This window comes from Oxyura jamaicensis, chromosome 4 (assembly GCF_011077185.1).
Source record: "Oxyura jamaicensis isolate SHBP4307 breed ruddy duck chromosome 4, BPBGC_Ojam_1.0, whole genome shotgun sequence".
Taxonomy (NCBI): domain Eukaryota; kingdom Metazoa; phylum Chordata; class Aves; order Anseriformes; family Anatidae; genus Oxyura; species Oxyura jamaicensis.
The window spans coordinates 7,337,125-7,356,429 of NC_048896.1; the positions used below are offsets into that span (position 1 = coordinate 7,337,125).

The following is a 19,305-nucleotide window of genomic DNA, read 5'->3' on the forward strand; positions in this document are numbered from 1 at the left end:
TGGGAAAAAAATTACCACAATTAAGAAAGTTAAAAAGAGCTATAATCAGTAATGAAGGACAAACCGGAGAGAAAATAATGTGAAGTTTATATTAATCTTATAGCATCACTTAATGAACAGAAAAAAGAGGAGCCGTTCTGCGATAGCACTGAAAGACCATGACGTCTGGAAAAATCCAAAAAATTTGAAAGAAAAAAGAATGGTAATATGCTTTATAGATAACATAATAAAACTGACTTGTGACAGGTACCAAAGTCACGTACATGTATAGTTATTTATTGCAGGCTGTCATTATCTCAATGTTGTGTCAGTATTATTTCATCGGCATGCATTCTAGCTCTTATTTCTGCATGGCTGCAGGCTGCTGTGTCAAACGTATTAGATAGAAAGTGTTCTGAGAACATTAAAGCTTTGATTATACGTCTTTGAACTTGCATAACTGGATCCTTAGATAATTTACACCATGACAAACTGTGTTTTTTTGTTGTTGTTGTTTTGTTTTTAAAGAAGCTTGTAACAGGGAAAATTCAATTCTACAATCATGAAAAATCTGAACTAGTCCAGGTACCACAACATTTTGAACAGGATCATTTCCAGTAACATTACTGAAGCTATCTAGATTACCATTATGAAACAGCATTGATGCTTTCGCTTATTAAAGGAAAGGCTTCACTTCCAAAAGAAGGCTTCTAATATTGCATCTTTCTTACACTATTGCACTACAAACACATCACCTTAATAAACTAAAGTTACTTACATAAAGTAATAAATGTCATAATGAAAATCTGTGTTCCTTGGCCCAAGAAGACAGACAGTAACATTCCCTTCCTTGGAGGTCTAAACACATCTCCATGAACCAGCTTCCAGCCAAATTCCTCTTGGGCATCTTCCTGTAGAAAATCAACAATGTCTTTAGCAAAAATACATAATGCAGTAGCGAATTAACAGAAACAAGATGTGAAATACATATTCAGAGTTTGATTAACCTCCAGTTTAGTTCTAGAGACAGACTAATTGCATCTGATTCATCACTCATTGATTTTTTATAACCCCCTAATGGTTCAGTGAAAGAAAAAGGTAGGATTTAATAAGAAAATCCTCATCTCAAAGCAAGAAAAAAAAAGTGTAATTAGCCAAACCATGTAACATCATTCTAAATTTAAACCAAAACAACACATTCCATTTAATTTAACTTGGATTATAGCATTTCAATGTAGTTCAAGCTAAGCTTTTTTCCTTTTTTTTTTTTTTCTCTTCCAAAGCATACCAGTCTCAATGACAATACTGAAAAGGATTAAGTGGTCAGTTCCATGTACTCCAGAAGAAAGTCTGCTCCCTAGACTCACTAGGGACAAGTACAAACATTCTTTGTCCCACTGACAGAAGTGAATGGATGGATGGCATGGGGGGAGGAAGCCCATTGGTACTAAGGGACCACTGCTGAAGAATACAGCTTTTCAATGAAGTTGCTAAAAACAAATACCTCCCCCTCACAGAAAACAAAACCCAAACACACAACCGCAAGCAAACAACCACTCAAGAAGACTACTCTCTTCCTCATACAGTTAAAAGCTACAGGTTTCATTCAACCCAAGAGAATTTTCACTGGACTGTTTAAACACTAAAATCACAGCATGCAAGAAACGGTGTAACAAAGAATACAGACCAAACCGGTGAATGACACAAAGCATCTTATCTTTGTCTTCCTTATGCTGCCTGCTTCCTTATGCTGCCTGCATTTGTTAGCTAGAAATTACTCTCACAAGACTGGTATATTAAAAATTGAGAAACGTCTCTTAAATACAAGATAATGCTTTGATTATAACTATGCCCTTAAAGAACAGGATACCAGGTGTCTCGGTATAATTCCAATACATCAGTACTCTACCAGTAAAGAAAGGTTTGTTTAGTTAAAGAAGAATAAAACCCACATTCTTGTAAGTCACCACAATTAGTTGAAGTTTCAGAAGATAAGAAAGTAAAGACAGAAGTAAGATTTTTCCCATGTAACTGTAAGGAATGAAAGAATGTAAAAGGTTACCATCTGAAGCTAAATCCTTACCTGTTTTCAAAATGGTGAGCACTAAGCATAAACACTTAGTACTTTAGTTCCTGACAAAACAAGGAAAATGTCATGCAAGTTTGGAATGCACGGTCTATACATTTCTTTCTCTTCAAGTGCTCCAGTGAACCACAAGTACAAGTGAACCACCAGCATTCCCTGAGTGAGGTTACTCATCTCCTTCACTGCATATGCCTCAGCCTGTGCCCTCTTTTGCACCATTATTTCACACCTTTTTAAAATCAGCTCCTTGAACTACAACAGATCTCTAAGTCTCTTACACTGTCTAGAATACAAAAAAGTGGCTTTTTGAAAGTTGCACCTATCCCTGCTGTTATCCGTAAAAACTAATCAAACTTTTAAAAGTCTCGCTCTTTATCACATTAAGAATGACCAACTAATAAGAAGACAACACAGTATAAGATATGGAACATGATTTAATTGAGAGATCAAACAGGAGCTTCATAAAAACGAGCAGTTAAAGAACATGGAAAAATTCTTCCACTTTAATTACTGTCTGCATTTGCATTAACAAAAGACATTAAATATCAAAAACACACAGAAGAATAAAAGTACTTTTAGATGTTTTAGTTTCAATATGAAACATTTTTGTGCATTTAAAGTATTTTTTTAATCCAGATAGACAGCAACGACAGTGCAAATTCAAACCTTTGTACTATCTGACATTACTTCTCATCTTTGGCTTGCAAATACCACTTCTACCGATTAGAGAGAGCAAATTTTCACTCAGTCTTTCACTCTCAGTCAACTGGTAGAGTCTTTTTTTTCCCCTCACAATCAGTTATATTCTCTTCCAAGGCAGCAAGCCACCATAGAGACTTGCCCCTTTCCCATTCTGAAGGGGTAAATATTTCAAAAGAACTTGTAACAGATTCAGGCAGTCAGCAACAAGCTTCAGTCACACAAACCAGGTTCCGTTTGACACAGGGATTACAAGGATAATTGTATTAGCAAAATAAACAGTTACATACACCAAGTAGTTCTAACACAGCTAGAGACTACTTGAAAATATACTGAAGTCATGCTGCACACAAAATACAATACTGCGATCTCCTCAGTGGAGAGGAAGTATATAATTCCATCACACTTTCTGGCCACTGACAAAAGGCAACATCAATTTGTATTAGTCTATGTTAATCAGTATCTCTCCTGTCACATTTAGTAAGAAAATACTGTTCCTGACAATAATTTTACTCCATTACTAGCCCTTAGTTTAATTTTTATTTATTTTTTAAAATCTTTTTTTGCTATAACTGTTACTTTTAAAGGATTTCACTTACCTTACAAAGATGCATAGAATGATATTTCTTATGAGAGCTAGACCACAAATTTTCTAAACTTTTCAAGTCACATGCTAGCATACTTGCTTCCTGGACAAGCTACCTGACAAACTACTACAAAAAAATACCACATTGGAACTGGAAAAGTTACAACAAAGGAGCTTCTTTTTGCAGCCTCAGATAGACACAATACCTGGCTGCAGTAGTTTTTAAGCCTGATCTCTTATCAAGAGTGGAAAACACTGCTATCAATAAAAATATCTGCTCTTCAAAAGTTTGGCTGTTTAAACTTTAAAACGCATTTTTAGAGAGAAAACATGCCAAATGGATAGCAAAATCTTTGTTTCTATGCTGCACATCTACCTACAACAGTTACAGCACAGCTCCTGTGCTAAATCTATGTAACATGACTACAAACGGGGCTACACTGACAGAGAATCTTCTGTATAATCCCAGGTTGCCAGTCATAGAATCACTGACTGGCTGAGGTTGGAATGGATTTCTGGAAGTCATCCTGTCCAAACCCCATGCTCAAGCTGGGCCACCTAGAGCAGGTTACCCAGAACCACGTCCAGATGGCTTCCGAGTATCTCCAGTGTTGCAGATTCCATAAAGAACATTACCGGCTGCTTAGATCAGTGTCATGCTACCCTCTGTACATCCTGACTGACTCCATAATGCAGTCATAGGACTCAGAGCAATTGACACCTTCTGATGGTGAATCACTGACAGAACACTTTCCTTCAGCTTTTCAATGTCTACAGTGTATCATTTGGCTGTTGGTATGCTATGAAAATCTATGTTAAAAACAAAATTAAAAAAACATCAGCTTTCCTTTGTTAAGGCTTTGGAACAAAGGGACTTACGTTTTAAAAATGAGTTTGTTCACCAACCAAAAAAATAAATCTGTGAATCACTCCACATACTTCCTAAAGCTGAAGTCAGTCCTTGCATATTAAAAGTTCATCAAACGACACCCAAGAAGTATGACTGTCATATCTGCCCATTTATTCCTTCCATTAGGAGAGACAAAATAGTAATAAAGCTATTTTTAACTCCCAGATAAATTATCATGTTTCAAATTCTAGATAGTTATACATCTCTTCAGATAGTACACAAACTAGTTGAGAGATATCCCCATTGCCAGAGAACATGCTAACACATACAAAAGCTGTAAATCTTACTCACAGAAGAGTCAATCTGGTTATATCTTGCAATATCTTTATGAAGGGTCCTCAGAATGATCATAGCCACCATGCCAGATAAGAAGAGAACAATTACGAGGGAATTCATTATACTGTAGATAAAGAAAAAAAAAGTCAGGCTTTCAGTCCAGTTATTCATGTTTCAGGCCATGCACTCCAGTTCAAAACCACATGTACAGCTCAAATCAATAGGAATAGCCTCAGATACTAGACGAGTCATTCCATCAGACCTTTTACTACTTTCTCATACAGAGAAGATACACCATTTTAAGTTGTGTACCTTTATGACTTCTTAGGAGACAGAAGCAAGAACACTATTTATGTTGTTAATTCTCAGGACAGTTACATATTGCATTTCTTCATATTCCTTTTTATATAGCTCCAAAGGTATTTTCTTAATGAAACAGCTACAGCTCTCAAAGCTGATTTTCCATGTATGAGCCAATCAAATCTACATCGTGCCAGTTAGTATTTTTTTGATACATATTTAATCTGATCAGCCTTTTCAAACACTTAATATTGCAAAACATTATCATTTCAACATAAATTATATACTTACTTGATATATTTTACTCATAAAAGCAGTCCTTTTTTTTTGTTTGCAGCTGCTCTGTACAAAATATGCAGTGCACGTATGTACTTACTTCACAAACAGAAAAAGGCAGTAACAATAACAACACTGCAGAGCAGCAACTTCTCAGAAGTTTTACAAAATGGAGATGAAGAAGTAAGACCATAGAGGTTGCCTTCCTTTTGGACACTAATGTTGCATTCCTTTGGTGAAATGTAATACTATGGTTGCTCCCAAGAGATGGAAGACTGATAAGTCACTCCACATATGAAAACAAGAAAGTTTACTTGCCTGAAGACTATCAGACTTTGTTTTACCACAGCACAAGTTACGTATCTCTAGAAGCACGAATAAGAAAACTTTGTGCTCCCCAGCAAGGTTATTCACTGCATAAATGCAAGTCATACCTAAACCACTGGATGTTTGTGTGTGGCATGGACTCCAAAATGTAATCCCATCTGGAAGCCCACTTGATATTATTCTTTTCCTATAAAGAAAGTAAATAGCAATTAAGAGAGACAAGTACAAGTTTGTTGCAGTCTCTGAGAAGGAATAAGCACACAAAATCTCTTCCAGAAACCTTCCATTCAGCATTAATATCTAAGCTTGGTATCCACCCTGGATGTTAGACCTCCCTCGTGCATTAATAATTCTTTTCATCTCTTGAGCCTTTCAAAGAGTATTTCATTTATTGAAATCTCCTATTCATGCCTTCTACCTTCAAGTGGGGCTTCACTAGGCCTCACCTTCCATTGATTTGTTATGTAGCTGCCTGCAACTCCCCAATACAATCATGCCATTGCTACAGGATATTTCCAGCATAGTATATGACAAGAAACTTCAACTTTGTTCAACACACTTTATGAGCATATTTCTAGTTTCCCCTGCATTTTTCCCTTTCTCATCATCTTTAATGTGTTTAGTGCAAACTTTCTTGCTCCCTGCCATAACAGTGTATGACACAGACTATTTTCCCCTGCTGGCAACACACCCACTGACGTCTTTGATTTTCATTTTCCCTTTGAAGGATATAAGAAGAAATCATTCAGCAAGTTTCCTCTTCAAAAGAGACTTCCATCCTCTCCTATCTCCTCCTCTAGATGATTCATGTGAAAGCTGTACAAGCAATAACTTTCTGACCTCCAAGCCTTGTCCTCCACCAGCTAGTCTCATGGAAGGTACATTTGCTGTCCTGCTACCAAACTCTGTCTCCTGACTGGTGTGAAGTTCATATGAATTTATCTTATTTACCAGGTGATAAATCTGTACAGTTAATTATCAAAACTTAGACTATACTGACAATGGCCTAGGATTTAAGTTTCAAGTCATGTTCTGGATCAAAAAATGTTACAATGAATTGCACCAATACAACTAAATGGCTGAAATTGCCACAAGTTACTCTTTACTGGCACTATCTGTAGTTGATCAGCAGTGCACAGACAGTTGGAACAGATATTCCAGAAGGGTGGTTTTAAAGTTTGTTATTTGAGTATCAAACTGCTCACATGCTTACACTTTTGTACACTTGTGTATTAAGCATGTGAGTCACAACTGTGTACCTTTCACACACACAAAGCTGAATACTTGGCCCTTTATAACGGAATAGAACAGGCACCAAAGCTTTCTCATCAGAAACCAGCTTTCATATCAAAAAGGACCATAAATGCATTTTACCTGTTTATATATTCAAGACTACTGAAACTAATGTTCTCCTCTTTTAAAATATTTTTCACTGATGAATACGACCCTTTTAATTTTTTTTGAAACTACTGATAATGCCTGATATATTTTATTTTTTCTTTCATTCCAAATCAGAGCTAATGGATAACATAGAAGTCAATTTTGAAGTGCCTTGAGTGCCATCTGCTGGAAGCATCTGAACCAACAGCAGTTAAGCCTTACCTGTTCTATTCCCAAGAAAAAGGGAGTAAATAGCCCAAACACCTAACACATCGCATCAATAACAGGACAAAGTGCACCTTGCAAGTCTACATTGCAATTCACCATCAAAATTTAAACAAAAACATTAATAGACAGGAGGTTCATTCATGTAGTAAAATCAGAGAGTCTAAGGAGGATTGAGTGTCTCAAGGGAAAAGTAACAGCATATAGAGCTTTGCACCTCAAGGTCACTGGTTCAAATAAGTGTCACTTAAACTGATGCAAACATAGTAGTCTTGGGGAAAAATGCTTCACAAGATCGTCCTTATGGAGTTTACACTGCTTTAACCCAGTTATGACTCTTAGCAAATTATCCAGTTTTTCTGGGTTTGTACTTTTGGGGAATTATGTATAACAGATTCAATACTTACTTCAAATGTCACCGAGTAAGTATAGATCAAATTCAGTTTGTTGTTGAATTCTCCAGGAATCTCCATAGGTGGACCTTCACAGCTTAAGTTGTTTTCATCTGTATGTTTGTAGCTAAGGAAAAAAATAGTTAAATAAAATAAAATTGCATCTAATCAATAGCATGAATTTTCACAATTTCTTTTTAAAGGTAATTGGAATGGTTTTATTGAAAAAAAAAAAAAAAAAAAAACAGGGAGAGCTCTGTATATAATTTTGAATCAGCTATTCAACTTCCTTGAGAACTTGCTTTTCTGTGCTTCTACCACTACAGGTCAAAGATGTTCAAAGACACCTCTGTTATCTCTTATGTTTGTAGTTACAGATAATATGGAAGAAATACATGTATATAATTAGGCATCATTATTCATTTCTTTAACTGCTTTAGAGTTATAGCAGAGCTGAACACTATTTCTCACCAGCACTTGCAGTGAGTCAAAATCTCCCTAGAAAGCATCCCAGGGATTTGGATCACTATCTTAAGTTCAGTTAATATCTGTTCAGACTTTGGGGCACTTGAGAACATTACAGGTATGCTCAGGATTGTCAAGTATGTGAGAGACAAGAAATGAAGACCTCCAAAACTATGGGAGATATAGTTTCGCCCTACCCACTTTTTTTTTTGCCACATCAGAACAACATCTTAGCCCTAAGCTAATATGCTGCTTAGTTAACTGGGCCATGAAACCTGAAGATCTTTACCTGGTAAAAAGGTAAGTTTTAACATGAAATAACCCTTTCTCTGCCATCATACCTCCCCTCCACATTTTAAACAGGACCGCATTATTGGTGAGGGATTTAACATCAGAATATGCTTGTCAACAAGGAAGATGACGACTTTATCAGTCTCCCACAGGTTCTTACTTCTCCTCAGGTGTCATTAGGGGAAGGTTGTATATTTTATTTTTAGTGGATTTACGAGTGCCTTTTATTTATTTTTAAACACTAGGGCAACAGAAGTGACTGTGTAAACCTTTTATTTTTCCATTCCTATACAAGTAGTCTAATTGCACCTCTCTTCAGTCTTTAATACTCAGAAAAATATAGAACAACTCCGAACAACATTCTACAGTTCAAACGCACAAACCCTTCTCTGTTGCACCTTAGAAATACTACAGTTATAGAAGCACAAAATCAAAGAAACCTTCAGGTTTGGTTGAATTTACTCCTGTGAACCTTTTCTAACACTGGAAAATAGCTTCGCTCTCACATCCTCTCGACCAAGATGTAGTTACCCAGCTTAGCTAAACAATTATTCCTTACATGCATTATTATATGTCAACAACTGAGTCAAGCTACAAGATAATAAAACTTTCATGAACAGTCTAGGGTGCTCCAACCTCAAATACTCCCCACTGGGAGAGGCTAAAGGTTGAAGCAAAGCACCAAGCAAAACTTCAGGTCAGAGAATGACAAAATTAAGGTTATGTGCAACCTAACTGCGCCCCCTTATGGTTTGCATTACAATCAAGTTCTCTTTTGAACCATTCAGGATGCAACCAATAAAGCATTAAACAAAAATGGAGAAGGGTAGTAGAATCTTCTTGCCACCATCTGGGAGCAGAGGAAAATGGAAGGAGTAAACATGCATAGCAAGTATAATTCACTAAAAATACACCATACCATGGCAACAGGAAAAAAAAAAAAAAAACACTACACCCAAATCTCTACACAGATCATACACATCTGTATAATTTGAAAAGTTGTAGTCACATAATTTAAGAATGTACTTAATCCCTATAGAAAAGGAGGGAAGACTGAACTGCAGTTCTCAAATATAAATAAATGTTAACTACGCAGGAGCAAACTGGCAATAGGCCAAAGTAATCACTTCAGTCTGACCTCTGAATTCTTGGATCTCCTTTCTTGGTCAACCTAGTAGTGCAGAAACCAAAAAGCTACTTATAAGAAGCTAAGTCAGTCTTCTTAGATGGTCTGCTGTTTTGAATAGCAGTATTAACTTGATACTTCACTTGTACCTCAGTATCCAAAGTAACGCAGAATAAAAGTGTATCTGTACAAATATAGCATATACATAAAGTATATCTGTGCCTTTGTACAGAGCACATTTGGGGTGCAGTGCAGCAAAAACAAGAGAGATGACAAGGGAAACTTTAACTCAATTAATGGATGTTTCTTGTGTATCCAAAACATGTTTTTAAAGGAAATAAATATACAGCCATATGTGAATCAATATAAATATGAGAATGCTTCTATTGTTTGTGTCAGGTTATAAGACTCCACAAAAGCAGTTTTTCCAATCAGGATGGACTTTGGGTAACATCTGAAAAGCAAAGTTCTATGATATCTACAGTCATGGAACTGCTCTTTGCAAACACAGTTCCAGCTGTGAACCAATGTACTGAAAACTTTACCAAAGTTCAAAATAACTGGTTCCTCAGAACTTAGTAGCACCAAGCATCATTTCAAAGTTTGCAACTACTGATAGATTCCTCAGTACTAGAATTTGCTGTTCTAATGCAGAATTACCTTTGTGGTCTCAGTCTTGCCATCACCAGTCTTGCACCAGGCCAGTTTTCATCCTTCCCACTATGGTACATGATTGTTATGTCAACGTGGTTGAAGAGGTAGAAAGTGTTCTTCTTGTTAAACTCTGACTAAAAAATATCATCAAGAGCTTAAGAAACTTCCAGCAGGAGAGGGCGCAATGCAGTCATGAATTTTAGAATGAGACTACTGTCCAATAAAGGAGCAGGAAAAACATTTTTCTACATGATTGTATAAAATATATACACATTTTCTTAAATAGTACATTGTAGTATGTTATCTAAATAAAACCCACATAATAGTTAAAGTATCACATGTTTCTATTCAGATTTTAAAGCATTTGACACTATTTTTGTACAAACTTGCCAAAACAAGTTCAAAGCTGCAAGTAATTCAGATTTACCACCTCTCCTGCCCAAGATATACAGCCTACCTGGTAGACACTCCAGCTACTGAAGCTGATAAAACAGGTTCTGCTTCAAAAAAAATACCTTTCACTTTCAGTAGCTATTCTGCTTTGTCATCCATATCCTTCCAGGATTTGGAATTGAAGAACTATATAAAGTTCATATTCAAAAAAATCACAGAAGATACCTGAGTCAATTCAAGTTGACTTGAATTTTCCCTGCTTCTCACAATTGTCATTGTTTAGAAAACTTTAACCATAACTTTCACGTGAATTAAGGGACCAGGATGATGGACTTCCAGTTGAGCTTCCAAGTTTAAAGTTCCTTTCTTGGTTTTACGTGTTAGCCATTTTCCAACTGCCATAAAATATTCCTCTTCTACCCTCTCAGAAAAACATTAAAGTGTCTTGCATTAAAGTTATCCGGATTCCTCATCTTTAACTGCCAGAAGAAGACTAGAATCATGCCTGTATCATACTATAACCCTGTCTTTAGGTACCTTTTCCCTCCAATTTAAAGTAGCAGCTGAGGCAGTTACATAGTTTGTTAGCTACATAAATGCGAGGATGAACAGTAGTTCTGACACTGCATGATAACAACCTATTTTCTGCCCCATTTTGAAGGGATAATTACATCTTCCAAAATAGTTATTTAGGTATACTTCCTGAGGGGGATGATATTCCCCAACTCAGCCCAGAGATCAGTCATGTTCACTGTGCTAGGTTCTTATTTGACCAGGTAACAATTCTTTCTTCTAGTGCTGTGCTTTGCAACATTCTCATTGCAACCAGATGCTACAGACTAAAACTGAAGCTGGGTATTGCAGCTACACTAGCAAAGCACCCACAGCACACCCAATGTGTACAGCATTTCATGGATATAATACCATACAAGCTCCCTGAGCACTCACTAGGAAATTCAACCATTGCCAGTTATGTATGAAGCTCATCCTATCAAAAAAAAAAAAAAAAAAAAAAAAAGTTTAAGTTGCTGACTTTGTCACAAACATTTTCCATGTACCACATAGCTTCCAAGACAGCATACACTAGTATCAGTGTAACATAAAATCAATCTTCTCCATAACCCTACAGTATAACATCACAAAGTAATGGAGTTGAATACCTAACTACAGCAGGTTATTCAACTCACTGACCATTTTCAGAGTTAAGTGAACATGCATGATAAATGCATCACCTGTGAATACAAATAAATGGACTGCACTACACGCAAGCAGTAAGTTATGTGGCAGAGCACAGAAAACAGCTTCTCAGGTGGAGGACCAACCCTCTTGAAAGAGAACTGCATCACTAATGTATGGTGAACTACTGCTGTTACATATAACTCCCAGGATGAGTGACACATTTCAAACTGTTGTGAATATAATTCTTTTCTCTATCACAGCTGTGTTATCTCCCAGCCATCTGGGAAAAATCCTGAGATATTTAGGCTGTAAACTGTGCTAGACATAACTTTTGCAACTAGAGCACTGCTCACTTCTAGATCTTCACTAGACAGCTTGTACGTGAAATCCATAAAACGTCTCCCACACAGATACAATTCAAGTTGCATGGACACAGAATTAATAGGTATGGGGAAGGATACATATGATATTTCAGAACAAAAACTCTAAGTTTTCTAAGGCTTTCAGACCTCAAAACAATTATTTTATAGCATCATGTAGACAAACAAACATACAAAGTGTCTTTTTGGACACTTCTATCAGTGAGACGCTGCCTACAAAAGAAGCGTTCAGTTTTTTCAGTGCCCGCATTCTGAATATTAACTATACTTACGAGGGTACCTATTATTTTTCAGGAAAACAAAGCTTAAAATTAAAACTCTTAGTTAAATTACAACTACTATACTAAAGAAAAAAGTTCAGCCACTTACATTTATAACACAAGCATCTTTAACTCTACCATCTGGAGTAACAAAACATCCTATTGGGAATCCTGGATTACAGTACTTTTGTCCATCTTCCACATCATAGCACCATGTTACAGGCATGTTATCAATAATCCTATAAATAAAACATCAAAGAACAAGTCCTCAGAAGAGATACACCTTATTTCATACTGACACTTAGCATCCATGTAATGCACAGTTTTCAGTAGCACCCACAAGATGCATAGTACAGGACAACAACCAGATAGAAGGAAGAAAGCAACCACTTAGAAGAAAAATAATGTGATGCTAAAAAAGGAACATGAAAAAGCTCAAGCACACATCTCAGCTTACCAGTGATGTTGATAGTTCAACTGCATTCCTTTCTTCAAAAAAGCCAGTTTGCTTCTATCAGCACTGTTTTCTGGGTCATAAGACCTTGTACAAACTTTCTTGCATGTTTCCTGTTTCTTAAAAGTGAACTGGTATGAAAGTACACAAAAAGAGCAATTTAAGTTTTGCTTCAACAATCTGTCCGGACTTTTCTCATGTAAAGCTGACTTATTTGACATACATCCTTGACCTGAAAGTTTGAGACAGAATTCCCCATACAATAGATTGCGTTACCTAAATTTCAAGAGTAGTGTGTATCTGGAAACTGTATTCCCCTTTCATATTGCTAAAAGTCTACAACAGCCCAGATAAATTACCTACAGATGATCAACATTTGAAAATTAGTAGAAAAGGTATTGGTTTTTTATTTTAACAGTTTGACAGTTTCATCATCTATTACACCAGACTTTTAACTAAATCTTTTTTGAACGTTCTGCTTTAATTTTAGCTGTGTTTCCCCATGATTAAGTTATCAGACAACGCTGCCAAAAATGCAACATGTTGCACAATGTCTATGCTTCAAGGGCAGATACCACGTAACACTAGCACGCTCACATTTGTATATCAAACTGGTATTCTAACCCAGTTAGGATTTACCTGTTACTGAGCTAACATAACTAAGACAATGATTGAAAATTCTAACATTATCAAGGCTTAAGTGCTAACCAATAACAGGGCATTTTTTAATTACTGTAGTATACAGCCATTTCAAAGACAGAATTGTTACAATTCTTAAAGTACAGGTATCAAGCCCAAATGACACATCATGCTTTGTATTTTAAAGCTTATTGTGGTTAGCAGTCACATGACTCAAAACTACATTAGCTTAGAGAATCAAGGAGAATGAGACCTCTAGTAGTTTACACAAGGGAGGAGTCATCACCTTCTTAACAGTCCTATGAAGAGATGTGACTAGGTCCCGAATGACTGAGCAGCAGTACTCAAACTCTGCTGCCTCATTGTCTCACAGAGATTTGGATTATCTAGTAACCTCACAGACAAGCATAGCAGAGTTTTCATTTTCACCATCAAATCCCAGTTTGGAAAGCACTTGAACAGCATACCGTTTTCAAGCGTTAAGAGCCACAGTTTGACCCTATCTCCTTTACTGCCAATAATTTTCCCAATCTGATTGGCCAGTACTTGACAGATGCTACTTTTTAGTCATTGGTAACACGGTGCACAAGACAGAAAAATACCTAATCTACGGAAAACTTGCACATCTTTATTTTATGGAAGATTTCAAATGGCATGATTCAAAAATGAAAATGCTGGTTTTAGATAACAGATTTTAAATGCATACAAGCAGGGAAAGCTGGAATGCTTCCCTTCCCACTCTGGAAGTTGCCTGACAGTACAACCAAGATGTATGTGAAACAGCTCCTGAACCAGCAGTTTATAGCCTCCTATATTACAGCACAAAAAATAATTATTTCAGATCACCTAACACTCTAGGCTATACACCCAGCTGTTCAAGAACTACTTAGTTTCTCAATTCTTCTATCATAGAGAAACAGGAAAGAAGAGTGATTACTGGCTCACAGCTTCCTCACTTTAATTAACCACCATTTGATGCTTTTGGGACTGGAAGGATTTTTTGTTGTTGTTCATTTTTATTGCATAAGCTGTACAAAGTTTAAATTAAAAATTAAACCAAAAAGCCCACACAATAATTAACTCTACAGCCATGTTTTCAGCTATATCAACGGACTACAGCCATCAAAAGAGAGCTATCAAATTTAAACATCCATAAGGATGGAACAACCTTATATGGAGATGATGCTATTCTCTCTCCAAACAGCACTTGCCCAAGATTTTCTGATGGTCTTTTCTCTTCCTTATCTTGACAGAAGTCAAAACTGGAAAAAAAAAAAAAAAAAAGTAGAAAATATAAGGTTTAATTTTTAATTAGCATATAATTGTAAATAATAGCCTAAAACAATTTCTTAAGTTTTGTCCATAGCATTGCAGTTTTCATGTTTCTTTCAGTAGGTCTGCAGCTGTTAGTAAAAATAGAAGTGCTTCTGTATATACTAAATAGAAATATTCCTATTTGATGTCAGTTTCAACCAAGATATTTCAAAGGTAAAGTATATTTAACAAAACACATGGCTTTTAGTCCAAACAGTCTTTTCAAGTAGCAGTTTAAACAAACAATAATGTTTCACATTGAAAAAAAAAGTCACAGACTGTCTGTCCATTCTCTTGAAAAAAAAAATCAGAAAAATAACCACCCCCCATTCTTAAAGGGTTTTTTTACAAAGACACTTCCATATGAAACACATTCCAAAGAAGGGAAGTACTTCCATTATTAATGTGCCACACTGCCAAATGCCATTCACCAACTCTTTTTGACTCAATATAGTCTGAAACAGCTGAATACAGGAAACAGAATATAACCATTCTGGGTCTTTATTATTTAAACACGGGCAGCAGTAGGTTATGAAAAAAGAATTCATTTATCTTTGCTGAATAAGTACTTTTCCTCAATTTGTGGGCCTAAATTCATTGGCTTTCATAAAGTTTAGTGCAGATAGAGATTTTGTTGGCTTTTTGAGCTAGTCAGTGGCCTTGTTGCTATTGTTGCATTATACAGTGTCAGAGCTACATTAACAGCAAGTTTCTCTTTTCTATATGTTAAACAGCAAGACAATTTTATTGATTGCATATAACTGCTTACTAGAAGTGCTTTTGTAGATAGTTATAGTATTCACCAACAAGAATCAAAGTGAAAATAAAACCCAAAAGTTAGATACAGAGCTTTGGCAGTAGAAGAAAAATAACAGTGACTCTTCTTTCAATTACTTTAGTTGTCAGAAACAAAGAACACAAAGATCCTGTCTTCTTGGATTTGACAAACAGGAAGGAGCTTCAAATGTGTCAAACAGACTATGCTAAATGTAAAACTGAGCTCAAATGCAAAGAACCTCTAGGAACTCAACAACCTCATCTTTAACAATAACAGAAGGTGGTCAGGAGGCACAGGGTTGGCCTTCATCCTTTCCACTCTTGCATTTTAGTCCCGCTGACGAGTACTGGATTTGCTCTGCTATCTGTACAACCAAAACAATCCTTTCTGTACATCCAAAACAAGGCTTATAAGAAACAAGAGCACTTGTGTTTTGGGTTGTATCGCTGCACTAAGAACAGAAAACAGACTTTCCAAATGCTTCTGGAAGCCTGTTGTGATGTACTTACGCATCATACTCGTATGGCAGAACCGACTCAACCGAGTCCAGTCTGTTCACAAAGAGCTCAATTAGCGACTGAAACAGAGAAAAGAAGTATGAAAACACAAATCTGCAAAATCAGATGCACGGCCAACACGAGGCACATCACCAACTGTCGGGAGCTAATCAAAGTTACAGCACGACAGTTACTGCACTCTTCTGACAGGCCCTGACCACAGCGCTGGGCCACGCCACAGCCATCCCCCAACAGCAGCACCGCCACAGCAGGCTGCAGCAATGAAGGGACATTTGATTTTTTTCAGTAATGACTGAAAAAAATTGGGCGGGAAAGGGAGAATTCCGTCCCCCGGGAGAAACGCCAGGTGTGCGAGGGACAAGGTGGCGGGTGTCACTCCCCGGAGCAAAGGTTGCCTCCCGAGAGGGACCGGCCGGGGCTCACGCTGGGCCCCTGGAGGGTTCCTCGGCAGCCCCCCCGGTCGCAGGAACCCCGTCAAGCCCGCTCGGTGCCTCCGCATCCAGGGGGGAGCCCCGCCGGGCCTCCCGCGAGGGCTCTCACCTTGCAGCCCTCGCTCTCCTTGTCGTCGTCGCAGAAGCTGACGGGCGCCAGGCCGGGCAGGTAGAAGGCGGTGCAGAGATGGGCCAGCAGCAAGACACCGGCCGCCAGCAGCCTCATCTTCCAGCCTCAGGGGGCGAAGGCAGCATGAGCCGAAGCGGCAGCCCCGACTCCCGCCCCCCGCCCGGCAGCGTCTTGCGGAGGCAGCCCCAGCCCAGGCGGAGGCCGGCAGCGGCGGCGTCACAAGGGCGTTGGGGCCGCGGCGCCTGCGTGGTGCCGGATGAGGCGCTGGGCGCCATCTTGAGGTAGGGCGCTGCGAGGCGCGGCCGCCCCGCTCCTCACGGAGGTCGGCGTTACCTCCGGGGCGCTTTGGGGGAAGCGATTTCTCTTCTTCCTCGCCTTCCACTTTCACTTCAGTCCTTGTTCTTCTCAAGCGTGGCTCTTACTGCTCTGCTGGCACCGGGTTCCACGCAGCTGCAACCTCTGCAGTGCAGTTTATTGCAGTTTCACGATAAATAGAAAGGTGCTCTTTTTGCTAAAGCCTCCTATGGGTGATAAATGCCAGAACCTCTTTCCAGGTTCTAACCCCCTGCATAGCAGAGAAAAACTTCAATTAGATCTTTACCAGCTCAGAAATTAGGAGTGGGAATCCCAGATGTTGCAAACATCACTTTCAAGAATTAAATGTGGTGGGGTTTGTTGGGGGGGAAGGGGGGGGGGGGGGGGTTGGTCGTTTTTTGGTTTAGTGTGTTTTATTTTTGTTGTTTGTTTGGGTATCTGGTTCATCAGCTTGTGATGCTTACAGCCAGTAACAGTGGGATGCACGCCAGCTCTTGGTGTTGCCTGGCTCCTTCCCGCTACAATGCAGCTACAGCGGTGCCACGAGCGTGGTGTCAGGCTGCAGGATCACTTGTTCAGGTAGCAACGGCAGGAGCAGTGCCCAGGGGCAGCTGCAAAGCCTGTCTGAGAAGCAGGGCATGTGAAAGCGCCAGCTGCAATCCAAGCTCCATGCCACTATGGCAAGACGTAAACTCACTGCTGAGACATTAAGCTAAAAGTATTGCCGTTGATACAGGGTAGGTAATGTCTCCATCTTCCTTTCTGTAGTTCCTGTGTAGGCAAGCTGTTGCCACACTGGTTTCCAATCTATCTGTGAAGTTACACTTGCATTTCCCATGCAAAACTATGTACAATTTTATCCAACTCATAAATCAGTGGTGTGTTGCCCTTACATTTTGCACTGGGCAAAAGGAGAAGGAATAAAGGAAGGGTAACAATTGCTTATCTCATGTGGCTTTTCAGTTGAGTATGGAGAAACTGAGTTGTCATTTCAGGAAGCTCCAAATCAGGGAATTGTGATCCACCTTGTACTGCTAAGCTGAAAGGGAGCACAACTAGATCCCAAATAGGTTATTTGGGAGAAACACATAATGGAGTTGCGGTTTTGAGATAGTTGACAAAGTTAATCCCAGAAACAATTGGTTTCTGCTGCTCTGATCCACTCTATCCTGAATTTCACAGAACAAAAATACTGATTTTCTATAAATACCTATCAAGTGACAGCTGCCCAGTAAATTGTTCTTTGTCATGGAAGTATTAATCTGATCTTTTCAGTTATTAATTTTTGACTATATATCTGGAGGGAATTATGTTCTTTTTTATTCATTCTGATTACATTTTCTAACATACTTTTAATTCTTTCTCTGCTCAGACATTTGGAAGATACGCAGTTTGTTCTCTATATTTTGGTTCAGGATTATTTGATTAGGTGTTGTACGTGCAGATCTGTTTCTGTGATTATCTATGCTCGTTAGCCTGGTTTTCTGAAAATGAAGCCAAACAAACAAACAAACAAGAAACAAACCAAGTCTTATGTGATCGGATTATTTATGTATTCAGTAGTACTCATCCCCCAGCCCTCCTGATCCCTTTATCTAGATTAAGCCCAAAGTATGATGAACTTGGTGAAAGGCCAATATGTTTGATGAAAAAATGCAGGATCCAAAGGAGGATCCAAAGTAACACCTTTCTGCATGAGTTACAGAAGGTCATCTTTCCCTTTTCCAATAGACAGTAATATCATCCAGAAACTTTTAGCATCTACGCTGAAAAATTATCTTTTAAGTACATACTACAGTCCAGAGTGTTTGAGAGCTACCTTCTTTTGTATTCTCAGCAGACCTATGAGGTAGTCTGAAGCAATGTTGCCTTCTGCTCTCACTAACACATAGGGCAGTTGAATGTCAGTAATTGAACAGAAGGGACTGAAAAATTGAAGAATAGGGTCTGGTGCTCTCTTAACAGGATGTGACAATTACGTAGCCACGTGACTGTAACTGCCCTGGGCAGAATGAATAGAGTCTATGGACTCTGCGGCACCTCTGAGGAAGATCAGCCTGGAGAATGCCACAGTGGTGAAACAAGACACAGAGGGCTTGGGCAAGTGCTAAGAAACTGGATGAGAATGTGCAGCTGGACCAATATTCTTTGTCTCCTATGACTGCCACAAGACAACACAGCCTGGAAAACTACACCACCACTTCTGATTACTTTGAGAAGCCCTAGGAAAAGTCGTTGGTGACCTGATGCCACTGATGCAGACGCAGAACCGGAACGTGGAGCAGCTCTGGAAACTGGCTCCTCACATCCCTCAGCACAGCAAATCCATCCCTAGGAATGCACAGGGACTGGCCACCGGCACCCTATTTATTACTCAAACCTGAGATGAGGGAGCTTCACGTGAGGTTCTGAGTCCCCTGGTTTTTAACTAGTAGGACTTCAGCATAGGAACCAGGTGTATTAATTTATTGTGATACATCTTGTCACTGTTCCCTCAAGGTACAAGGATGAGTTAGAAACTATATGAACCCCCTACAACATT

General features: G+C 38.5%; 1 protein-coding gene and 1 long non-coding RNA gene across 2 annotated transcripts in view; both read right to left on the bottom strand.

Annotated features, from left to right (window-relative positions):
* Positions 1–16,676, bottom strand: part of LOC118166820 (transmembrane 9 superfamily member 2-like) — a 31,115-nt gene extending 14,439 nt beyond the window's left edge. The window contains exons 1-10 of the mRNA XM_035325988.1: positions 16,428–16,676; positions 15,879–15,946; positions 14,446–14,539; positions 12,642–12,769; positions 12,294–12,423; positions 9,979–10,106; positions 7,452–7,563; positions 5,547–5,626; positions 4,552–4,660; positions 758–890 (exon numbers count right to left, since the gene is read on the bottom strand). Of these exons, the coding sequence (XP_035181879.1) occupies positions 758–890; positions 4,552–4,660; positions 5,547–5,626; positions 7,452–7,563; positions 9,979–10,106; positions 12,294–12,423; positions 12,642–12,769; positions 14,446–14,539; positions 15,879–15,946; positions 16,428–16,544 (1,099 nt within the window). The 5' untranslated portion in view covers positions 16,545–16,676. The remainder of the gene's footprint in view (positions 1–757; positions 891–4,551; positions 4,661–5,546; positions 5,627–7,451; positions 7,564–9,978; positions 10,107–12,293; positions 12,424–12,641; positions 12,770–14,445; positions 14,540–15,878; positions 15,947–16,427) is intronic.
* Positions 2,482–4,543, bottom strand: LOC118166822. Its single transcript, XR_004750740.1, has 2 exons — positions 3,447–4,543; positions 2,482–3,400 (listed from the first exon to the last, which is right to left on the bottom strand). It is a non-coding gene; the product is annotated as an uncharacterized LOC118166822 (long non-coding RNA).
* Positions 16,677–19,305: the final 2,629 nt, after the last annotated feature.